General features: G+C 41.0%; 1 protein-coding gene across 1 annotated transcript; it reads right to left on the reverse strand.

The window, feature by feature from the left end:
• Positions 1-23,138, reverse strand: NLRC4 (NLR family CARD domain containing 4). The gene is given in 8 exon segments (XM_035000534.1): positions 1-290; positions 14,455-14,640; positions 19,982-20,464; positions 20,467-20,583; positions 20,586-21,511; positions 21,513-21,969; positions 22,854-22,958; positions 22,961-23,138. Coding segments are annotated over 8 exon segments (2,742 nt in total).
• Between the last annotated feature and the right edge of the window lie 2,263 nt (positions 23,139-25,401).

The raw sequence follows: 25,401 nt of genomic DNA on the forward strand, positions 1-25,401 counted from the left end.
TTAAGTTACTAGTTTAAAAGCACCTTTAATAACACTAATATCATCATCATCAAACTGCCACCCAACAAGCCTAGCTTCTTGCACAAAAGTTAACTTTGATAACACATGGCTAATTTTCCTGACAAATGCTGCATCAGGCAAAAATCTTGTAGTACTGAAGTCAAAAGAGCCTAATTGCTTAAGATTCTGAAATACATTCATGAAGGCAAGCCATTAGTCACTGCTCACACAATTTCCCACCAAATTCAACTGCTGGAAGGTTTTTAGAGGGTTCTTTTAAAAAAATGCACCTGGGTGAAAAAATAGAAGTATGTGGGGTGAAAAAATAGAAGTATGTGAGTTGGAAGTGAAACAGTTTTTTAAGAGAAATGCCTATGTTTGGACCAGTGCTTTGCTTCAGAAAGAAATTAGAATTCTCTATAGGTAGGGCAATGATTGTGAATCTGCTCCCTTATTTTTACAAGTTATATTTTGTGTATATAACTGTAAGGCATATATATTTGTGTATATAAGTGTAAGGCAGTCTGACAGATAGTAATTAGTAGCAGTATAGCAAACCCAATACAAATGAATACTGTATTTTTTTCACTTTTCCTGATTCTTCCAGGAAATGGAAGATTGCTTTAAAATTGAGGTGTAAGAGATGCTATTAAATATTTGTCACGGTTTTTCAAAACTAGAGTCAGACTTCATCAAGCTTAGGTCATTTCCTCTTCTTTTTTTTTTTTTTTAAAGATTTTATTTATTTATTTGACAGAGACACAGCAAGAGAGGGAACACAAGCAGGGGGAGTGGGAGAGGGAGAAGCAAACTCCCCGCTGGGCAGGGAGCCCGATGCGGGGCTCAATCCCAGGACACTGGGATCATGACCTGAGCCAAAGGCAGACGCCCAACGACCAAGCAACCCAGGTGCCCCAGTCATTTCCTCTTTTTTTTTTTAATTTTTTTTTTTTAAGATTTTTATTTATTTATTTGACAGAGAGAGACACAGCGAGAGAGAGAGCACAAGCAGGGAGGAGTGGGAGAGGGAGAAGCAGACCCTCCGCTGAACAGGGAGCCCGATGCAGGGCTCAATCCCAGGACCCTGGGATCATGACCTGAGCCAAAGGCAGATGCTTAATGACTGAGCCACCCAGGCGCCCCTCATTTCCTCTTCTTGAGAAGCAAACACTAACTATTATTTCTTGGGTATGGAATGTTCCCTACTGTAAACTTGAGTAAGTGAGACTCTTTCAGTATCTCAAGACTTGGGTTTTGGGGGTTGTCTTTTTTTTAATGCTCCCTAATGGAACTTCTCCATTCCTTACAGAATAGGGCACTCCTGCAAAGGGAAGGTGGATATCCTAGCCATGAAGTCCAAGACAATAGCCTAAGGAATGGAAGGGTCCAAAAAGTAGGTTTCTGGGTGTGAAAGCTTGCACAGAACAACACCCACCTGCTTGGACTGCTCATTTCTGGACTGTTACAGAAGAGGAAAATAAAGTTCTGTTTTCTGTATGGTATGGGGGGGGTCTCCTGTTATACCAGCTTAAGCCTGTGCCCAGCCTAACTCATACCTAGGGCCTCACTTTCTCCTCTCTTCCTCCTTCCCATAAGGAGCCCATCTTTATTCCTTGTAAGCAGCTTTCTCCCTGCTCTCTCGGACCTCATGTTCACATCCTTTCAGCTTCCGCCTCTTTTCCATGTGCTTCCTAGCATTGCATGCACTCAGCCACTTCTCCTGTCTCTATGTAAGACTCCTTCATGGGGCACTTGGGTGGCTCAGTCGGTTGGGCATCTGCCTTTGGCTTGGGTCATGATCTCAGGGCCCTAGGATTGAGTCCTGCATCAGGCTCCCTGCTCAGTGGGGAGCCTGCTTCTCCCTCTCCTCCCTGCTTGTGCTCTCTCTCGCTATCTCTGTCTTTCTCCCAAATAAACAAATAAAAAGTCTTAAAAAAAAAAAAAAGACTCCTTCCCTAAAGGGCAGCTTTTCTCTTTCTCTATTAGAAGCAGGTTTTACCACCTCAAAGGAATTTAACAAAGAATTTAAAGCTGCAATCTTTTTTTAAGCGCTGCATTATTTTATACTCCAACCACCAGGATATGAGGGTTCTAATTTGTCCAAGCCCTTGTTAACACTTGTTATTATCTGTCCTTTTTATTATAAACATCCCTAGTGGTTGGGAAGAGGGGTTTCATCATGGCTTTGATTTGCATTTCCATGATAGCTAATGATTTTGAGCATCCTTTCTGGCTTATTGACGGTTTATATATATTTACATAAGTATATATATATAAATAAATATATATATTTGCAGGTGATTTTTATTTTTATTTTTTATTTAAATTCAATTAATTAACATATAATATATTATTAGTTTCAGAGGTAGAGTTCAGTGATTCATCAGTCTTATATAACACCCAGTGCTCATTACATCACATGCCCTCCTTAATGTCCATCAATCCCACCACCTCTCTCCCCTCCAGCAACCCTCAGTTTGTTTCCTATGATTAAGAGTCTTATGGTTTATATATATTCTCTGGAGAAATATCTATTCAGATCCTTTGCCTGTTTAAAAAATTGAATTATTTATCTTTATATCAGTGAGTTGTAAGAGTTCTTTATTCTAGACAGTAGTCTTTTATCAGATACATGACTTGCCATAATGTAAAGTTGTTCTGCCATTCTCTGGGTTCTTTTTTCACTTTCTTGATGATGCCCTTTAAAGTACAACAGTTTGTAATCTTGATGAAGTCCAACTTATTTCTTATTTGTGTTTGCTTGTCATATCTAAGATTTTGCCTAACCTGAAGTCATGAAGAGTTACTCCTAGATTTTCTTCAAAATTTTTATAGTTTCAGCTGTTAATGTTTATATCTTTGATGCATTTAAAAAAAATTTTTTTTAAGATTATTTATTTATTTATTTAACAGAGAGAGAGACAGCGAAAGAGGGAACACAGCAGGGGGAGTGGAAGAGGGAGAAGCAGGCTCCCCACCAAGCAGGGAGCCCGACGCGGGGCTCGATCCCAGGACCCTGGGATCATGACCTGAGCCAAAGGCAGATGCTTAACGACTGAGCCACCCAGGCACCCCTTAATTTTTTTTTTTTTTTTTTTTTAGAGAGAGAGAGCATGAACAGGGGGAGGAGCAGAGAGAAAGGGAGAGAAGCAGACTCCCCACTGAACAGGGAGCCCAAAGCAGGGCTCCATCCCAGGACCCTGAGATCATGACCTGAGCCGAAGGCAGATGCGTAATTGACTGAGCCATCCAGGTGCCCCAGTTTTCTCCTAATTCTTGAATCAGTTTGGGAAATGACATTTTTCTAAAAACATGTCTTCTTTGTCTATTTCAAATTTGTTGGTATCACAGTTGAAGGATTTCCATATCTTTTAAATTTCTGATTAATCTATAAAAGACTCCTTTTTGCCTTTGATTTTTGTAAAAAGATTTATTTATTTACTTTAGAGAGAGCAGGTGGGAGAGGCAGGGAGGAGAAAGTCTCAAGCAGACTCCATGCTGAGCTCAGAGCCTGATGCAGGGCTCCATCCCTAAGATCCCTAACTTTAAGATCCTGACCTGAGCCAAAACCAAGAATCAGATGATTAACCCAATTGCACGACCCAGGCACCCTTGCCTTTGATGTTTTAAACACTTTATTTTCTTAGAACCGTTTTAGATTTATAGGAAAAATTGCAAACATAGTACACAGAGTTGCCATACAGTCCACACTTAGCTTCTCCTATTATTAACATCTTACATTAGCATGGCATGTTCATTGCAATTAATAAACCAGTATTAATACCTTATTAAGTCTATAGTGTTTTGAGATTTCTTTAGTTTTTACCAGTATCCCTTTTTTGTTCCAGGATCCCATCCAAGATATCACATTACATTTAATCATCATGTCTCCTTACGTTCCTCACAGAACCTCTTGTCTTGTGACAATTTCTCAGATTCTCCTTGTTTTTGATTCCCTTGACAGTTTTGAGGAGTACTGGTCAGGTATTTTGTAGGACTTGTCTGATGTTTTTCTCATGATTAGATTGGGGGTTTGCAGTAGTGAGAGGAAGATTACAGAAGTGTAAAGTATCATTTTCCTTATATGTCCAGGGTACATACTGTCAACACGATCTATCGCTGCTAATGTTGACCTTGATCACCTGGCTAAGGTGGTGTTCCATTTATCCTCTGTGAAGCTACTCTTCTCCCCTTTCTATACTACCACTGAGGAAGTCACTATGTGCAGTCTACACTTAGGTAGTCGGAGTTAGGCTCCACTTTTTGTGGGCAAAGTTATCTACGTAATTATTTGCAGCTTTGCATGGGAGATTTATCTCCCCCGTTTACTCATTTATTTAATAATTTATTTATATCAGTATGGATTCATGGATATTTATTTTATGCTTTGGGATATAATCCAATGCTACTTTATTTTATTGTTCCAGTTGCTCAGCTTTACTGTGAGCTCTTTTAGTTTGTTTCTGTGTCACTTTGACTTCCTCCTATTACCGTGGGTGTCTTTTGTTTCTTTGTTTTGAGCTCTTCCTTACTTTGCTGGCACTACACGATGCTCTAGGCTTATACATTTCCTGCCCTAGTCCTAGAATTAGACATTTTGTCAAAATGCCTTGGTTCCCTTTATTGGAGAATGGTATTAGAATCCAAGATCTGGGTATCGTGAGTGCTTATTTCTTCCAAGGTGTCATTGCTTCTAGTCCCTCTCAGCTGACAGAGCAAAGAATATGTGTATGTACACGTGTAAGAAAAACTCCATTCAGGGCGCCTGGGTGGCTCAGTTGGTTGAGCGACTGCCTTCAGCTCAGGTCATGATCCTGCAGTCCTGGGATCGAGTCCCGCATCGGGCTCCCTGCTCAGCGAGGAGCCTGCTTCTCCCTCTGACCCTCCCCCCTCTCATGTACTCTCTCTCATTCTCACTCTCTCAAATGAATAAATAAATCTTTAAAAAAAAAAAAAGAAAAGAAAGAAAAACTCCATTCATTCTAGCTCCCATTCCCCTCCCGTGTGTCTCCTTTACTGAGCATACAGAACACTTCATACACTTCTGGTCATCAGGTGTGTGGAGGTTACTCCCCACACCGTGCAATTCTGTGCAACACCAGGTGTGTGTCCTACAAGTTAACTCAATTCTAACACTGCCTACCTGGAAATCTTGTCCGATCCCACAGGCTAAGGCCTCAGGCCTGCAAGACTGCTTCTATCCCACTTCAGGTGCCAATCACAAGTGGTAGGTCCCCGGGTTATCCACAACTTCTGTCTGATTAAGCTACAAATTGGAGGTTCCCATGTGTCCCTCCTCAGGTTTGATTAATTTGCTAGAGCAGCTACAGAACTCCCAGAAACACATTTGCCAGTTTATTGAAGAATACAGATGAACAGCCAGATGAAGAGTTACCTAGGGCGAGGTCTGGGAGGATCCCTAGCACAGGAGCGTCTGTCCCCATGGAGTTTGGGGTGTGCCACCCTCCCTGCGTGGATTTGTCTGCCAACCTGGAATCTCCCTTAACCCTGTGCTGTTGGGATTTTGTGGAGGCTTCGTCACATAGGCATGATTAATTGTTAACTCAGTTTCTAGCCCCTCTCTATTCTTTGGAGGATGACGGGTGGGAATGAAAATTTTTTTATAATCTCTACACCCAATGTGGGCCTCAAACTCATGACCCTGAGATCAAGAGTCACATGCTCTTCCGACTGAGCCAGCCCAGCACCCCCTAAATGATTGTTTACATACACTAAGGTTCACTCTTTGCACTATAAAGTTCTGTGGGGTTCAACAAATGAATAGTGTCATGTCTGCACAGTTACAGTATCATGCAGAATATTTGAACTGTCCTAAAAAAATACCCTATGCTGTACCTGTTCAACCCTTCCTCCCTTCTTCCTGAGCTCCTGAGCTTTTTTCTAAATTGAAGTATAGCTGACATATTATATTGGCTTCAGGTGTACAACATGGTGATTTGACAACTATATACATTATGCAGTGTTCATCGTGATGAGAGTGGTTACTGTTTTTCACCTGTAACTGACTGTATTCCCTATGCTGTACTTTTCATCCCCATGACTTACTTATTTTATAACTGGAAGTTTGTTCCTCTAAATCCCCGTCACCCGTTTCACCCATCCTCCCACCCTCCTCCCCTCTCGTAAGAACCACCAGTTCTCTAGATTCATGACCGTGTTTCTATTTTTGTTGTTGTTTGTTCATTTGTTTTATTTTTCAGATTTTCGATCATACAGTATTTGTCTTTCTCAGACTTATTTCAGTTAGCATACTGCAAATGGCAAGATGTCATTCTTTTTTATAGCCGAGTAATATTCTACTGTGTATATATACACCACATCTTTATTCATTCATCTATCAGTAGACACTTAGGTTGCTTCCATATCTTGGCTATTGTAAATAATGCTGGAATAGACATAGAGGTGCATTTATCTGTCCAAATTAGTGTTTTTGTTTTCTTTGGGTACAGTCACTGAACTTTTTACTGTCTCAACAGTTTTACCTTTTCCAAAATGTCGTATAATTGGATTCAGACATTATGTCACCTTTTCAGACTTGCTTCTTTCACTTAGCAATATGTATTTAAGTTTCTTCTATGGCTTTTCATGGCTTCATAGCTCATCTCTTTTTACCACTGAATACTATTTATGGCTGTACCACAGTTAGTTTATCCATTCACCTATTGAAGGACACCTCCATTGCTTCCAGGTTTTGGTGATAATGAATAAAGCTACTACAGACATTCATGTGCCTGTCTCCATTTTGACTAATGAAATTATTTATGTCACTCTATCTTTTCTTGAGCAGTCTTGCTTGACTTTTTTTTTTTTTTTTAAAGAAAGCTCTACGTGTGACTTCAACTCACTACCCCAAGGTCAAGAATCACATGCTCTACAGACTGAGCCAGCCAAGTATCCCAGTCTTCCTTGGCTTTTATTTATCTTATTACTCTTTTTAAAGAACCAACTTCAAGCTTTATTACTCTCGTTTAGTGTATTTTTATTTTCTGTGTCATTGACTTATCTTCTTACGTTTACTATCCTGGGGTTTACTCTGATGTTTTTCTGGCTTCTTAAATTAGAAACTTATTAATCTTCAGGCTTCTCTAATATAAATACTTCAGGCTGTGAGAATTTTATTCAAGCCCTGCTTTGGCTGCATGCCACAAATTTCAGTACATAGCATTTTCTTACCATTCAGTTCTAAATATTTTTGTTGAAATTTGTCACTATGAATTTGTAGCATACCTACCTGCCAAATTGTGTGATGTTCCCCAGTATCCTGAGTATGGGCACAGAAAAAGTGGAAATTTAAGGACAACCCAGGGTTACTTTCACCTGGAAAGTATATCCCACCTACTGTATCTAATTTCACACCTCACATCCACATCTCATTTTCTCCCTGCATCTCATCAGGTAGTCTTTCTTTAATTAGAGAATCTGTCTCTCATCACCCTTTCTTCAATTCACTGTGGCGTCTATCACACATGTCCATCATTGAATGTCAATGCCTTACGTTGGCTCCTGGTACTGGGGACCATGAGAGTGTCACAGAGGACTATAAGAGATGGAGATGGAGAGGGCAAGGCGACTGATGGGCAGCTGTAGCCTAAACTGGCAAAAACCGTTCAGCTTCTCTTCAAGAGCATGGAAGTGCCAATATTACCTTTTACTAATCTGCTGCTCAGAACTATCACAATTATCCTTCACTATTACCCACAAGCACTCGGTATCCTTGCTATATCCACAATTATACGGGGCCTTCTTGTAAAAATTGACAAGTGACTGTTCTCCCCATCCAAATCACTTGGAAGAGAGGGAAAGGAACCACTGCAGAAGGCAAGGAGACCCAAATCCAGAACATGGGAGCAGAGAGTCAAACCCAGAAATGACCATGGAAACAAGCCCTGGATCTAGGCTGACATCCTGGGCAGGATGTGGATTAGTGTTTTTTCTAAGCTGCAGGGTATCCCCTCATTTAGAGGAACATGAAACAAATTTAATGGATTGCAATCAGCATCTGTTTTAAGTGAAATAGGACAGAAAGAATAGAAAATAACAGATTGTGTCACACATAGCATAAGATACTTTCTGTGAAATTTTTTAATGTGTATGTATGTGTTAATGTTAAATCATGAGATAAAATGTATTTTTAACTGAGGGTCAGAGTCAAAAAGAGTTTAAAGCACCTAGACGAGAGGCTTAAAGCAGACATCTAAGTTACATATGGGGGTACAGGGGAGAGAGCATATGGAGAATATGTGACCTGGAGGAGATATTTAAGTTAGGTCTTAAAGGGACTGTAAGAGAAGGTAAAGGACATTCTAGAGGAAGTGCACATACAAAGGCATTTTTGGGAAACGGCAAGAAGTCCATGAGGTGGAACCTCATGTAGGGAGAGAGGCATGGCAGAAGATGAAGGTGGAAAGGAAGGTAAATTGAGGATCCGTTGTGAAGGGTCTTATACACGAAGTGAGCTGGTTTTATTTTTATAAATTTTACTTATTTTGCAAGCTGAGGAAGCTTTTTTTCAAAAGGAAGATAAATTTATTATCTGGTTCCCTTGGAAATCCACAGAGGAAAACAAAGGTACCATTCATTGAGCACATACATTAGGTCAATGTTGAACTTCTTACTTTATATGCATTAGTTTAATTACTGATTAGCACAGTAACTGCTCATATGGTTGGTATTATAGTGACTCTCATTTGACAGATGAGCAGACTGAGGCTCAGAGATTTTAAGTTGCTCAGGTCATCCATCTATCAAGTGGAAAGGGTGGGCAGGTGTGACTCCAAAACTAGTGCACTGGACCACTTATAAAGATGGGAGACTCTAGAGAGCAGTCTCATCACCTGATAGAGAATAAGGCAGAGAACGTTTGGATCTCACTCATCAGCTCTCATCACTCAAGCACAAGTAGACTGCTTTTTATACCTCTTCCAGGTGGAGGAACAGCTGGAGGGGGCAGTGCCAACATCTACACTCTCTCCCCACATCATCAACTCCTCCTCTTCTGTCTCCAACCCTTTCGCTGCTTTACTACGACAACCTTATATATCTGCTGCTTTATAAAACAGGGATAATGTTATCTTTTATTAGGGATGTAATGATTATTCCATAAATTCTTCTTAAAAACACTTTGAGAATAAAGTAGTTACTCCTATTGAGTTGTTCATTTTGTAATATCTTTTTTACTTGCATTGGAAGGTACATTGTTACAGCTAAATTTCCAAGAGTCAGCTCCCTTCTCTTACGCTTATTTTTCTCATTTACATGTAGAGGCTATAAGGCACTAGGCAACTCAAGGGGCGCCTGGGTGGCTCAGTCGGTTAAGCGTCTGCCTTTGGCTCAGGTCATGATCCCGGGGTTCTGGGATCGAGCCCCACGTCAGGCTCCCTGCTCAGCGGGGAGCCTGCTTCTCCCTCTCCCCTTCTCCCCTGCTTACGATCTCTCTCAAATAAATAAAATCTTAAAAAAAAAAAAAAAAGGCACTAGGCAACTCAAGTCAAATGGCAAATTACTGCCTAGCTCAGGTCTTTCTTCATTAAATATCCCATCTCCTTCTCTGCTCTCATTGGCCAGCCTGAGAAGTGGGCAAATCAGACAGCTACCTACTTAAAGATTTGAAAGATGCTAAAAGGCCTCTACCTTAAAAAATGTCTCCCCAACATCTGATTCTAATTCTACACACTCTCTGGTGGCCTCATTGAAAAGACACACCCTGGAGCGCCTGGGTGGCTCAGTCGGTTAAGCGTCTGCCTTCGGCTCAGGTCATGATCCCAGGGTCCTGGGATCGAGCCCCACATCGGGCTCCCTGCTCCGCGGGAAGCCTGCTTCTCCCTCTCCCACTCCCCCTACTTGTGTTCCCTCTCTCGCTGTGTCTCTCTCTGTCAAATAAATAAATAAAATCTTTAAAAAAAAAAAGAAAGAAAAGAAAAGACACACCCTTTCCAACTCATTTAAGGTATGAAGTTACCTGACAGGGATTATTTATTAGCTAACTAATTAGCCTGTCACAGAAGCCACCTGCTTCCAACATCACCCAGAATAGAGGAGGGACCTGTAAGAATGACACTCAGAATTATATGATTTGATGGGTTAAGGGTGTGGGTAAAGGAGATGGAGGTGGAGTTAGGAATTAAAGAAAAGATCCAGAACTTGAAGGCAAAAACCCTTCAGCAGTCTAAGCACTTAGAGACATATACATGTCTAAGAAAAGGTTTTAGAGAAGTAGGTGGGGAGCTAGTTTTTAATGGGTACAGACTTTCAGTCAAGGAAGATAAGTTCTGGAGGTGGATGGTGATGGTGGTTGTTCAAGAACGTGAATGTACTTAATACCACAGAACTGTACAGTTAAAATTGGTTAAAATTTTAAGTTTCATGATATGTATACTACAGATATATTCTAGAGAGGGGTGCCCGGGTGGCTCAGTTGTTAAGCGTCTGCCTTCGATTCTGGTCATGGTCCCAGGGTCCTGGGATCGAGCCCTGCATCGGGCTCCCTGCTCTGCCGGAAGCCTGCTTCTCCCTCTCCCACTCCCCCTGCTTGTGTTCCCTCTCTCTCTGTCTCTCTCTCTCTCTGTCAAATAAATAAATAAAAATCTTTAAAAATATATATATTCTAGACAATCTGTGAGGGAAATGAAGTCAAAGCTGTTTTCACCAATCCTTTGCCTTAGAAAATATGTTAGTCACCCTTCAAGATGGCACCAATGATCCGCACCTCCTAGTATATACTCCCATGTATTGTATCCCCCACCCCACCCCCCAACAGTGGATAGGGCTGACCTGGGTAACCAATAGGAGGAAGCAGAAATGACCCTCCAAGGCTAGGTTCTAAAAGACGTTGCAGAGGCGCCTGGGTGGCTCAGATGTTTAAGTGTCTGCCTTCGGCTCAGGTCATGATCCCAGGGTCCTGGGGTTAGGCGCTGCAGCACATCGGGCTCCCTGCTCAGTCGGGAGCTGCTTCTCCCTCTCCCCCTGCCATTCCCTCCACTTGTGCTCTCTGGCTCTATCTCTCTGTCAAATAAATAAAAATCTTTAAAAAAAATTAAAAAATAGGGCGCCTGGGTGGCTCAGTCGGTTGAGTGACTGCCTTCGGCTCGGGTCATGATCCCGGAGTCCCGGGATCGAGTCCCGCATCGGGCTCCCTGCTTGGCGGGGAGTCTGCTTCTCCCTCTGACCTTCCCCCCTCTCATATGCTCTCTCTCTCTCATTCTCTCTGTCAAATAATAAATAAAATCTTAAAAAAAAAATTAAAAAATAAAAATAAAAGACGTTGCAGCTTCCAACTGGTTCTCTCTTAGATCTCTTGCTCTGAGCGAAGTGAGCTGCCATATTGCGAGGACATTCAAGCAGCCTATGGAGAGGTCCAGGGATGAGAAACTGAGGCCTTCAGCCAACAGCCAGCATTAACCTGCCAACCCACTGAGGAGCTGCCTTGAAAGCAGATCCTCCAGCAGTCCCATCCAACATCTGGACTGCAACCTCATGACTGAGCCTAAGCCAGAACCACCTAGTTCCCACATTCCTCACCCACAGAAATTGTGAGATAATATTTGCAGTTATTTTAAGCCACTATTTGGGGGTGGGGGGTAATCTGTTCTATAGAAATCGATGACTAATACAGGTAGCATGAAGATCCCCCATCAACTGCCTGAGGCTGATGGAATCTTCCGTCATTTATAGATCTCTCTTTGTTCCAAGATTATTTCACAGTTGCTTAAAGATATTCAGTGATCCCATTTAGATAAAGTTGTACTTACTTTTACAGGTTTTGAATACCTAAGAGGTAGTCCTTAAAAACATTTCCCAAGGGCGCCTGGGTGGCTCAGTCGTTAAGTGTCTGCCTTCGGCTCAGGTCATGATCCCAGGGTCCTGGGATCGAGTCCCACATCAGGCTCCCTGCTAGGCAGGAAGCCTGCTTCTCCCTCTCCCACTCCCCCTGCTTGTTATTATTTTCTAGTCCAATTCCACTATATTTGGAGAACATGCTTTTAGCTAAAGAAGACAGCCATCTCTGACCAAAAAAACAAAAACAAAACATTCTTGTGTCCCCATGCTGCCCCTGTGAATTCAGCCTGTATTCCTCCTAAGATTTTTGAGATTAAAGGGAGAGTGCTCATTTAGAAGACTTCATCCTACGAAAAGAAGTTATGGCTCTCGCTATCTCTCTCTCTGTCAAATAAATAAATAAAATCTTTAAAAAAAAAAAAAATTTCCCAAAATTGGAGAGGCATTGCAGAATTTCAAACAGTTAAGGTTAGCAAGAGCAATTCCTAACATACCTTGTCAGGTGATGGGAATGTTTTTCCTTTAATACTACAGATGGAATGCTTAAATACCTAAAGGCAGGCCAGTATTTTATTTTATATTATTTTATTTTTTCTTTCTTTTTTAAAATTTAAATTCAATTAATTAACATATAATGTATTGTTGGTTTCAGGGGTACAGGTCTGTGATTCATCAGTCTTATATAATACCCAGTACTCATTACAACACATACCCTCCCCAATGTCCATCACCCAGGTACCCCATCCCTTCACCCCCCTCCCATCCAGCAGCCCTCAGTTTGTTTCCTATGATCAAGTCTCTCTTTTTTTTTTAAGATTTTATTTATTTATTTGACAGAGAGAGACACAGCGAGAGAGGGAACACAAGCAGGGGGAGTGGGGGAGGGAGAAGCAGGCTTCCTGCAGAGCAGGGAGCCTGATGTGGGGCTCGATCCCAGGACCCTGAGATCATGACCTGAGCTGAAGGCAGACGCTTAACTGACTGAGCCACCCAGGCGCCCATATCAGTGAGATCATATGATAATTGTCTTTCTCTGATTGACATATTTCGCTAAGCATAATACCCTCTAGTTCCATCCACGTCATTGCAAATGGCAAGATTTCATCTTTTTGATGGCTGCGTAATATTCCCGTGTGTGTGTGTGTGTGTGTGTGTGTGTGTGTGTGTGTGTGTACCACATCTTTTTTATCCATTCATCTGTTGATGGACATCTGAGCTCTTTCCACAGTTTGGCTATTGTGGACATTGCTGCTATAAACATTGGGGTGCAGGTGCCCCTTTGGATCACTACATTTGTATCTTTGGGGTAAATACCCAGTAGTACAATTGCTGGGTCTTAGGGTTGCTCCTATTTTCAACTTTTTGAGGAATCTCTATACTGTTTTCCAGACTGGCTGCACGAGCGTGCATTCCCACCAGCAGTGTAGGAGGGTTTCCCTTTCTCCCATCCTCGCCAGCATCTGTTGTGTCCTGATTTGTGAATTTTAGCCATTCTGATTGGTGTGAGGTGGTATCTCACTGTAGTTTTGATTTGTATTTCCCTAATGCTGAGTGATGTTGAGCACTTTTTTCATGTGTCTGTTGGCCATTTGGATGTCTTCTTTGGAGAAATGTCTGTTCATGTCTTCTGCCCATTTCTTGATTGGATTATTTGTTCTTTGGGTGTTGAGTTTGATAAGTTCTTTATAGATTTTGGATACTAGTCCTTTATCTGATATGTCATTTGCAAATATCTTCTCCCATTCTGTCGGTTGTCTTTTGGTTTTGACGACTATTGCCTTTGCTGTGCAAAAGCTTTTATCTTGATGAAGTCCCAATAGTTCATTTTTGCCTTTGTTTCCCTTGCCTTTGGAGAGGTGTCTAGCAAGAAGTTGCTGTGGCCGAGGTCAAGAGGTTGCTCCCTGTGTTCTAAATCTGTCTCTCCCCAGGGTCAGGTAGAGAAGGCGTGTACTTATCCTTGTGTTCCTAGTGGAGGCTAGACAGCTTCTTCTAATGATGGGTTTCTCTAGCTTTTGGGTTATATTAGCATACAAATGATTTCCTTAGTAATCTTTACAGAATTCCAGAAGTTTAAGATCCTGTTTTTTAGAGGGCAAGACCATCTTTTCCTCAAAATCTAAATTTAAAAAACATGAATTGAACATACCCAGTTTATCTAGATACATGCAGTGGTTTCTCAGTACTTGGTATGCACACCCTCTGGGAATTCAAAAGACTCAACTCTTATGTTAATACACACTAACTCCATCTTAACAGGGCAATGGGTAAGAACTGGATGGCCTGAGAACATTTAAGGAAATTCTTCTTTCTCTGCTTCTCAATCATTTATTTATCCAGTCATCCAAATATTTATTAGGCAGTTATTATATAACAGAACATGTGTCAAGTTTCAAGCATCTATTTCTTGTTTTCTTTCTCTTCACCATCTCTTAAAATTATAATATCTTCAATTTTTCTGAAATTTTCTCCTAATTCTCCATTTTATAATAAATTTTCATTTCAGTCATGGGGAAGATCATTAAAAACAGGCTAGATACTACCTGGAAGTCTTTATTATCTTTTCCAGTTTCCCTAAAAATTAAATTTCATTTTGAGAGACTTAGCATGCGTTAGCACGAAAGTATAATAGTTCTCTTACACTGTGCTCATTCAGTTAATGCAGGCAACAGTTACCTAGGGTTTTCATGGCATTTGCCAACAGGCAGCAGGAGACTAATTGGATTTCTTCAAGGTCACAGGGTTCAGCTGACAGAGACTTTACTATGTAATTCAATTCCTTCCCAATGTCAGACAAGTGGGTCGTATGAAGTAAACTCATCTTCTTCAGGTTTGTCAGGCCTTCAGCTGCAAAAAGTTGGAAGGGAAATTACATTAGGATTAACATCAAGTTAATTTGATTTAAACATAGATTAATGGACAGAAAAGAAGACAAAGAACAATTGCACAGAGATCTTGCCATGCTCTTTCTGTAGAGACCTTGAATTATAAAAAGCCAAAGAGAGTTGTTCTTCTTTCAACTCCCTCTCCCATCTCCTGGACCATACAAAGGTCACCTATGTGAAGGTCATTCTCTCAGCAGCATGAGAAAAAGTATAATAAATGTGTAGTATTTTAATGGGTATCAATGTATACCTTGCCATAACTTCTTTTCGTAGGATGAAGTCTTCTAAATGAGCATTCTCCCTTTAATCTCAAAAATCTTAGGAAGAATACAGGCTGAATTCACAGGGGCAGCATGGGGACGCGAGAATGTTTTGTTTTTGTTTTTTTGGTCAGAGATGGCTGTCTTCTTTAGCTAAAAGCATGTTCTCCAAATATAGTGGAATTGGACTAGAAAATAATAACAAAGATAACAAGGAAATCTCCAAACACTCGGAAATTTAACGGTAGACTTCTAAATAAGCATGAATTAAGGAAAACTAGACAGTATTTTGAAAAATATAGAAATAAAAATAAAATATATCAAAATCTGCAGCTAACACAGTGCTTAAAGGAAATTGAATTTATAGCTTAAAATTTTTCAAAAAAGAAATCTGCAGGCACAGATAATTTAACTTGCAAATCCTACCAAACATTCAAAGAAGAAATAATACCAGTTCTACAAAATCACTTCCAGAAAATAGAAGTGAAAAGAACACTTCCCAGCTTTTTCATGATGTTATCATTAAATGCTACAAAACCCAGAACAAGAGAATAAAACAAAACTTCAGACCAATATACCACTTATGAACATAGAAGCAAAAGTCCTCAACAAAATATTACTAAGGATTCCAGCCATATATAAAAAGAATGTTATACTACCACCAAGTGGGCTTCCTACAGGGAATGCAGAGCTGTTTCAGTATTTGACAATCAATCCATATAATTCACTATATTAACAGACTAAGAAAAACTGCATGATCAGATATATTGAAGCAGAAAAAACATTGAAATCATCTGACATTCATCCATAATAAGAATTCTTAGCAACCTAGGAATAGAAGGGAACTCCCTCAATCTGATAAAAGCCATCTACAAAAAAACTAGGGTTGACATCGTATTTAGTGGTGAAAGTCTAAATGCTTTGTTCCGGAACAAGGGAGGATGTTCACTCTCACCCCTCCTATGCAACACTCTACTGCAAGTCATAATCAGTGCAATAAGGCAAGAAAATAAAATAACTACAAATTGGAAAGGAAGAAATAAACCTGTTCTTTTTGGAGATGGCATGAAGTGAGTATAGCAAAGGTGTAGAGTATAAGATCAACAGACAAAAATCAATTGCATTTCTATATAATAGCAATAAATGAATGGAAACCAATTTTTTAGAATTCTATTTACAATAGCTCCAAAAGAATGAAAAAGTTAGATATAAATCTGATAAAACATATACAGGATCAACATGATGAAAACTACAAAATGATGATAAAAGAAATAAAAGGAAATCTAAATTTAAGACAAACCATGCTCATGGATTGAAAGATTCAACAAAATAAAGATGTCAATTCTCCCTAAATTGGTCTATAGATTTAATGTAATTCCAACCAAGATCCCAGGTAAGAGTTTTTGATAATATAAACAATGTGAAAGACAAAGGAACTAGAATATAAAAAAACAATTTTGAAAAAGAATAAAGTTGGAGAAACAACACTACTCAATTTTATGACTGAATATAAAACTACAGTTACTAAGACAATATGACATTACCAAAGGATAGATAAGGGTGTTGGCAGATGATCAATCAATAAGAGCCTAGAGTCCAGAAATACACCCACATAATTACAGCCAAATGATTTTGGACAAAAGTACAAAGGCAATTCAAACATGAAAGAATAGTCATTTTTTTAAAAGATTTTATTTATTTATTTGACAGAGAGAGACACAGTGAGAGAGGGAACACAAGCAGGGGGAGTGGAAGAGGGAGAAGCAGGCTTCCCGCTGAGCAGGGAGCCCGATGCGGGGCTCGATCCCAGGACCCTGGGACCATGACCTGAGCCAAAGGCAGATGCTTAATGACTGAGCCACCCAGGTGCCCCAAGAATAGTCATTTCAATAAATAGAACACCTGGATATCCGTATGCAAGAAAAATGAACCTTGATCTAAACATCATATTTTATATAAATGTTAACTCAAATGGATCATAAATCTAAATGTAAAATGTAAAACTGGGGCGACTGGGTGGCTCAGTGATTAAGCATCTGCCTTCGGCTCAGGTCATGGTCCCAGGGTCCTGGGATCAAGTCCCGCGTCGGGCTCCCTGCTCAGCGGGGAGTCTGCTTCTCCCTCTTCCACTCCCCCTGCTTGTGTTCTCTCTCTTGCTGTGTCCCTCTCTGTCAAATAAATAAATAAAATCTTTAAAAATAAGTAAATAAAATGTAAAACTTTAAGAAGAAAAGATAGGAGGAAATCTTCATCACCTGGGGTTAAGCGAAAAATTCTTAGAAATCACACCAAAATTTTGATTCATACAAGCAAAAACGTCCTGCAACTAAATCTAAAATTTTTGTTCTATGAAAGATACCATTAGGAGAGTGAAAAGACTAGCTACAGATTAGGAGAAAATATTTTCTTTTTTCTTTTTTAAGATTTTATTTATTGGGGCGCCTGGGTGGCTCAGTTGTCGTTAAGATTTTATTTATTTATTTGAGAGAGAGACAGAGTGAGAACATGAGAGGGGTGAGGGACAGACTCCCTACTGAGCAGGGAGCCCCACACAGGGCTCAATCCTGGGACTCTAGGATCAATGACCTGAGCCGAAGGCAGATGCTTAACTGACTGAGCCACCCAGGTGCCCCAGGAGAAAATATTTTCAAATCACTTATCTGACAAAGGAACTGTATCCAAAATATTTAAAGACCACTCAAAACTCAACACTAAGAAGATAAATTGCCCAATTAAAAAATGGGTGAAAACTTAAACACTTTGCCAAAGAGGTATATAGTTGGCAAACAAACCCATGAAAAGTTTTCAAATTATTATCAGCTAAGTATGATGAAATAACACTACATCCAGAGTTCCAGTTGTTCCATATCCTCATCAGCACTTGGTGTTGTCTGTTTTATTTTTTTCTTATTGTAGGGCAATTGTAGAATAAAAAAAACCACAAAGGATATTAAGTGCTAGTGAGAATGCAGAGCAGCTAAACCTCTCATATATAGCTATTGGAAATGTAAAATTGTACAAACTGGAAAATAGCTTGGAAGTTTCTTAAGAAGTTAAACAAACACTTGTCCTATGGCTTAGCAGTCCCACTCCTGATATTTACCTAAGTGAATTCAAAGCTTATTTTCAGGGGTGCCTGGGTGGCTCAGTCAGTTAAGTGTTCAACTCCTGATTTCAGCTCAGGTTATGATCGATCTCAGGTCATGATCTCAGGGCCATGAGATGGAGCCCCTCGTGGGGCTCCTTGCTAAGTATGAAGCCTGCCTAAGATTCTCTGTTTCCCTCTCCCTCCCTTTTTGCCCCTCCCTCCCACCCCCAGAGGGCAGGTGCACTCTCTCTCTAAGAAAAAAGGAAAACTTGTTTTCACATAAAACCTTGCATACGAACATTTATAGAAGCTCTATTTATAATCACCCAAGCTGGAAATAACCTACATGTCTTTCAGAGGTGATGAGATAAACTGTGGCACAACCATATAATGCAACACTATTCAGCAAAGAAAGGGATAAACTAGGAAGATTCTGAAGATATGTGGAGGGCAGAAACAGAAACCAGCCTTGGGTAGAAATGACAGGGCACTGGAGTTTAGCTATAAGAAGGAATGAGCACTGATTACAAACTAAAATGTCAACAAGGGCCAGGGAGATAGTGTTATTACATGAGGTAGAACAGGTGGGTGCTGTGCCCACACGGAGATTATGTATCTTGTCCACAGAACATAGCAACATCTCAAGAAGCTCTAGCTGATTGTTACCAAGTGAAGATGTGGGCATGCAGTTGCCAGACCTACAATTATCAAGAGAAATGAGTAACCTGTAGTTTCACACTGCAATCTCCCAATTGCAAAATGTTGCCAACGCCAGGGAAAAGAATCGTGACTAGGGGATGGGAAAGGGAAGGAGACTTCATTGTAGATTGTTTTATAATTTGGATCATGTGAATATATTACTCAAAAAATAAATTTTAAAAATTAAGGACAAAATATTGGCAAACCTTGAAAAGACAATTCTATACAATATGTAGGCCAAATTCAGCACATAGGTGACCAGTTTGCAAGATCAAAGGAATAGCCGTCAAGAGGAAATGGTGAGCTTCCTGACACAGAAGGTAGTCTAATGAAGTTGCGGTGACTATGCAGAATCTTATGGAAGGGATTCCTGCATTAAGAAGGTTGCAAAAATTATCTGTACAAAAGATTCTAGATTTTTTTAAATGATATGAAATTTTCCCTACAGGATGAAAAGTGAGGCAGAGCCTGATGGAAATCTATTGTGAATGAAAAGTAATCTTGGATCACAGTCAAGAAGAACAAGGCTCCTGCCAGCCCATAGCTTCACACCACAAGCAGCCCCTGTCCCAGGCAGTGGGCCTGATCTACTTGGTAAAGCTGGTTGACACATGTAAGGCTGACAGACATTCACCTTTAATACTATTTTGAACTTAGGGAAAACTCCCCTTTACCCAGAAAGATTGGCCCCACATGTATGTGTCTGAGATCTGAAATTATTTCATGTTAGACAAAATCTGTTCCCAAAATCTTCTTTCAAAATGAACGATACGTGGGGTGGGGTGGGGCTGGGTATGTTCTGCAGTTTCCTGGATGAGAATCCAGTAACACAATTAGCTACTAGCTCCCTCAGGTGATTAGTTTACAGGCTGGATTTCCTCTCAGACTTGAAGCGGGCAGGGCTGTCCTTTGGCAGGGAAGCAGTGGGTGTTGGGTAGAGATGGAGATGCTGAGAAGGGGGAGAGGTCAGTGAAGACAAGCTTAACCTACCCCCCCCACACACAAAACCATAGAAACTATAGTGCCATTCCGTCAGACTGTACAGCTTCAGCTCTGGGAATCCTCCCTGGTGCCTCCCAACATGGCAGCCTTCCCCCCTTATGGACCTCTCTCTCAGTCCTGCTGCCTCCCTTCCAAGTCCTGACACCTGGTTGAAACCATTAGAGCATTTAAAGCAAAACTGTATGATATCTAATATTTCCACGGTAACCCAAACAGGGTTGATTATAAGCTTAAACTGCTGATGTTTACAATACCCGGCAGCCGTGAAGTCTGGAGGTCTTGAATACTCAAGTTTTTCAGGTTTGTCACGGGTGTGATGTGTTGCTCATATTCTATGGTGAGGGCACTGGCTTCCATGGTGAGAGAATGAATGTTCTCACGGGTGCTGAGGATGGAACTAAAGCTTCTGGCCACGCCAGCACACCTCTTCATGCACAATCTGAGGCTTATAGCAGAGCTGAGTATCTTTCCCAGATATCTGATATCTTTCTTATTCAACTTGCTGAAGTCCCAGAATATGACCTCCAGAGTCTTGAATTCCTGCTTCCAGTTGAAGAACAAAGACAGGGCCCTGCTGGGAATGTAGGTTTCTGAGGACTCTTCTCGACGCCTGCTCGTGTCTTCTGTGGTCTTGTCCCATGAGGCTGTAGCTTCTCCATAGAAGTCGAGTTTAATGAAGTCCAGAGCACTGGCACAATTAGGCAAGCGTTCAAAGAAGTCAAATAGGTAATCAGGATGTTCTCTGAGTTGATATATAAGCTTTTACCACAAAAGAAAGCTTCAAATTCTTTAGTCAGGTCTGACTCAGCTATACTCTCATGGAATAAATGAACATCACACTCTGTAAAGGAATGGTGTTTATGGCTTTCAGAGTTGCTTGCACAGTGGTGTTTTTCACATTTTGCATGGATTCTTGCCTCCAGAGAGGCTTCTTGGTGTTGGAGAGCCCGAGGAGGCTGCCATGTTGATACACTCCTGCAAGGTGTTTCCAAACAGTCCTGGTGGCTTCCATAGCTGATCCACCCGTGTACAGAAGCAGGTTGCTATACTTGGATGTAATGTCTGAAACAAAAATCATTTTCTGCAAGTGACCCTTCCCCTTGGTCACCTCCTCTGGCTCTTGAGACTTTAGTAAATTGCTGAGCCTACGTCCTGCTATGTACTCCTGGGATGAGTTATGAAAGAATTGATACTTTGGCTGGAACCGTTGAGCTGTGTATTTACAGAGGAGTCCAGCTGTCAGTAGGGTATCCTCATTCACATGGGACATGTCTTCCAGTTGGAAATCAAACCTGTGGGAGAACATGCCCCCCAGAGCTAGGTCTCCACAGTGGACCAGGCTCTGAGTGAAGTCACCTGCAGCCACCCCTTTAAGTCTGTGCTTGTTTTTCTGTATCAGCAGATTGTAGAAGGTATGGAACCGTGTTGTTTGTGTGTTAGAGTAGAACGCACTTTCCCCCATCTGGATGACACAAGTGATGACCACAAAGAGAGGGGTCTTCATCAGATTCCTCAATCACCTGGATTTCTGAATTTGGAGCAATAAGCCTTCAGCATGCTCCTTCATCAGCACTTTCCAGATGAGAGTCTGGGCACTGTCCTCTGTCATATCCCCCACCTCCGCAGTCAGGGCACCAAACGGCCTGATGTGCCTCAGGCACTCACTGGTGGTGGTGACAACCTCCATATTCTTGAGGCGGTGGTTTTCCTTTATGAGGGCTTTGATCTCTGGGCAGTTCTGGGCCCTGAATTCATTGTAGCCATCGAGGAGAAAAAGAACTCTGCCGTAGCTTCAGCAGCATGGCCATGAAAGTCTGCTTCCTGATCATGTCAGGTGTATGCACGAGTTGATCACACACAGTGGCAAAGAGCCCACCCTGGGCCTTGCTCAGAGGGAGAAAGAAGACTAATTTGGACTTGGTCAGAGCCCCACACTCTCCCGAGGCCCAGAGCATGGCAATTTGCTGTAGCAGAGCGGACTTCCCTTTGCCCGGTTCCCCTTTGATGATGCAGGGGCTCTCAAGAGTGTCTGGTGGACCATTCAGGGTCAGCTGCTCCAATCTGTGATGGTGATGGTCCTTCCTCCATAGAACACGTTCTGTGAAGGTGCTTTTCAAATTAAAAATAATATCAATATCTTCACTCAGGGGAGAGAAGTTCAGAAAAGATGGGATATGGTATAAATCCTTTAGATCCTGAGACAAATCATCTAGGTCTTCTTTTGATATCTGCTAAAAAAGACCTGTAAGAGAAGAGGTGAGGTTAGAGGATCCGATTCTGTGTCTCCCCAGAACGTAGAGTTCAGGAGGATTTTAAGAGGCAGTTATGCTGAGGATCTTCCCCATTGGCGACTTGACTTTCCTTCCCCAGTATGAGCTGGCAGAAAGGATTCCAAATATTTACTCTTCCCCCTTTGCCTTCTGTTTCCTCCTTTCCACCACAGGATCTTTGTTGAAGCCGAAGGGAAATGGGAGGAGCCTGTGTTGGGCTAGGAAAGTGCGTGAGAATAGTAGGGATATGGCTGAGAGGGATGGTTAGGGGTAACTTCCCCAGATCAAGCCTCAACCTTGATTAAAATCTATCATGAAACAAAATAAGTTATTATTTAGTGATAATATGATTTTTTAAAAGATTTTATTTATTTATTTGGCAGAGAGAGACAGCAAGAGAGGGAACACAAGCAGAGGGAGTAGGAGAGGGAGAAGCAGGCTCCCCGGACACGGGGCTCGATCCCAGGACCCTGGGATCATGACCTGAGCCGAAGGCAGACACTTAACGACTGAGCCACCCAGGCGCCCCTAGTGATAATATTATTAAAAATAGTAATTCCTCATTGGACTAAAGAATTTCAAGAACCACGACTTCTTGAGTGCCTTCATTATCCAGTTTGATTTTGAAGTGAGACTATACTAAATCATTAATCCCTGACCCTGGAGTGACTTATTTGGCTTCAAGGACAAGTAATCTAATGGGAGTTTTTGCTGAGAGTGTCTGAGCTTTTCCTCTGCAGAACCAAAACCCAACTACCCAGTGATATAAAGAGAGAGGAGAGCAGAGGCTCTCTCATGGGGAGTATGGATTTTCTTCATGGTTTATTCTATTTGTAGAACACAAGAAAATTGATACTTTGTCCATTCAAATCCTGAAACAGAGGATAGTTCCACTTTTCAAGGGATTTGAGAAAGAGGTTATAGGATTCGGGACCCTTCTTCAAAGTCAGGGGAATGATCCTTCAGCCTCCTGCTTGACCTTCTCATAGTAAATGATGTTTACTTCTTTGTGATTCAGAACGTTCCACACAAATAGCTCATCCACAATTTGCTTTACAACAGTCATTCCCAACCTTTGAATGAGGACTTGACTATTCTCCTTTATGAAATACACTGAGGAGATGGGGGGAAATAGATACATTTATTTATTTATATAAAATGTGCTTCTCAGCATCCTGTTGCCAGAGCAGTAGGGTCATGCACTCCCCACCCCCACCCCGACCCATCTGGAGTTACGGAAATGCCAAATCCTTGAATTCCAGGCCCTCAAGAAAAGCTCTACAAAGCCCTGCATCCTTAATCCGAGAGTCTTTGTTGAGCAACATGGCTTTTCTTTGGTAATGAAGTCAGGGGAGCAGTCTTGTGCCCCAATATAAAAGGGTCTCTCGTAAGAGTAATGAAACTGGCCTGAGATCTGCCAGTTGCTACCATCTGTGCAACCTTGGCAAGTTGCTAAACCTCTCTGAGCCTATTTCAGTGCTGTGCTGCTAAATATTGAACACACTTGTTCTCTGGGGGTAAAGGCCCTGATTTGTAGAATTCACCAATCTCCACATTAGAAATATTTTCACCGTGGCTGATCTCAAGCTAACAACATATGTCAACTGGCTAACAAAAATCATGAGAATTCAACAATCAGGTCTGACTAAACAGTAAGAACCAGCGCCAATACACACTGGTTGCTCATCTGTACCATGGGGTTGAGAACAGTATTTAACTTATGAAGTTATGAGAATTCCTGTATAATATCTCATACAAAGAGAGAGCTCAATACATGTTAGAGACTATTTTTAGCCATTATTCTGCTGTCACCAATCAAAGGAGTAGTGCATTTCACCTCCCATAGAATTTGTTCTTTTCTAGAGTATCACTGCAAAACAGTTGTCAGTACCAGGGGTAAGTCTGACACCTCTCCAAGTCCCTGGAGAAGCCGTGTCACTTCTATTTCTGGCTCACCATGATCTAACTCTCAAACGCAGACCACACTGCACCCCAGCAGCCCTTCATAGCTTGGAGAAATGTCTCCCTGGTGTTTTCACTCATAGACACTCATCTGTACTAGTTCTCGTCCTGGGCTAGGCTGCTCCTGGTTTTCAAATCTTAAGCTTGACTCATACAAATGGATGTGCTCCTCCTGAAGGCCCCAAGACCTCTCTGGTCTGAAAGGCACCATCTGGCACTCAACTGTTTCATCTTTTTCTTATTTATTTTTATTTACTTATTTATTTATTTTAGTAATCTCTACATCCAATGTGGGGCTCTAACTCGCAACCCTGAGATCAAGGGTCATAGGCTCTTCTTCTTTTTTTTTTTTTTTAAGGATTTTATTTATTTATTTGAGACAGAATGAGAGAGAGAGAGAGCACATGAGAGGGGGGAGGGTCAGAGGGAGAAGCAGGCTCCCTGCCAAGCAGGGAGCCTGATGCGGGACTCCATCCAGGGACTCCAGGATCATGACCTGAGCCGAAGGCAGTTGCTTAACCAACTGAGCCACCCAGGCGCCCCGGTCATAGGCTCTTCTAACTGAGCCAGACAGACACCCCTTAACCTGCTTCATTTAAAAAATCAACCTCATTAAGGTATAATTACATACAATATATGCATAAATATGGTATATTTGTGTTTATGTATTATATTATGTGTTTGTGTGTATGTGTTATGTTTATTATTATATATTATATATTAGTAATTATTATATATAATACATTTTGTATTTATGTATTATTATATTATATTGCATTATTACATTATTATATTAAGGTATAATTACATACAATACATAAACTGCATACAATAAAATGCAAGGAGATTTGACCAATGTACACACCCATGTCAGTAACACCCAAGTCAAGATTTAGAATATTTCCATCATTGCAGAAAGTTTCCTTGTATAATCCATCCCTCCTACTCCCCACCAAAGCAACCACTGATCAGATTTCTTTAACTATAAAATTAGTTCTGCCTGTTCTAGAGAGTCCTATGAATGGAAAACCTAATATGTACTCTTGTATCTGGCTCCTTTCACTTACCATCATATTTTTGAGATTTGCCTTGTTGTTTGCATGTATTGGTAGTTAAGTCCTTTTATGACTGAGCAGTATTCCATTGTATGACCAAATCAGTTGACTTATCAATTCTATTGATTGACATTTGGTTTGTTTCCAGTTTGTGGCTATAATGAATGAAGCTACTATGAACATTCATGTACAAGTATCTTTGTGGACATATGTTTTCATTTCTCTTGGGTAAATACTTAGAAGTAATATTTCTGGGTCATATATATGGTAAGTGTATATTAATTTTATAGAAGGTGCCAAACTTTTTTAAAGTGGTCGTACCATTTTACATGCCTACCAACATGTAAAACCAACAGTTCCAATGGTTCTCACCAACACTTGGCATTA

This window comes from Mirounga leonina, unplaced genomic scaffold, assembly GCF_011800145.1.
Source record: "Mirounga leonina isolate KUSES-001 unplaced genomic scaffold, KU_Mleo_1.0 Mir_125, whole genome shotgun sequence".
NCBI classification, from domain to species: domain Eukaryota; kingdom Metazoa; phylum Chordata; class Mammalia; order Carnivora; family Phocidae; genus Mirounga; species Mirounga leonina.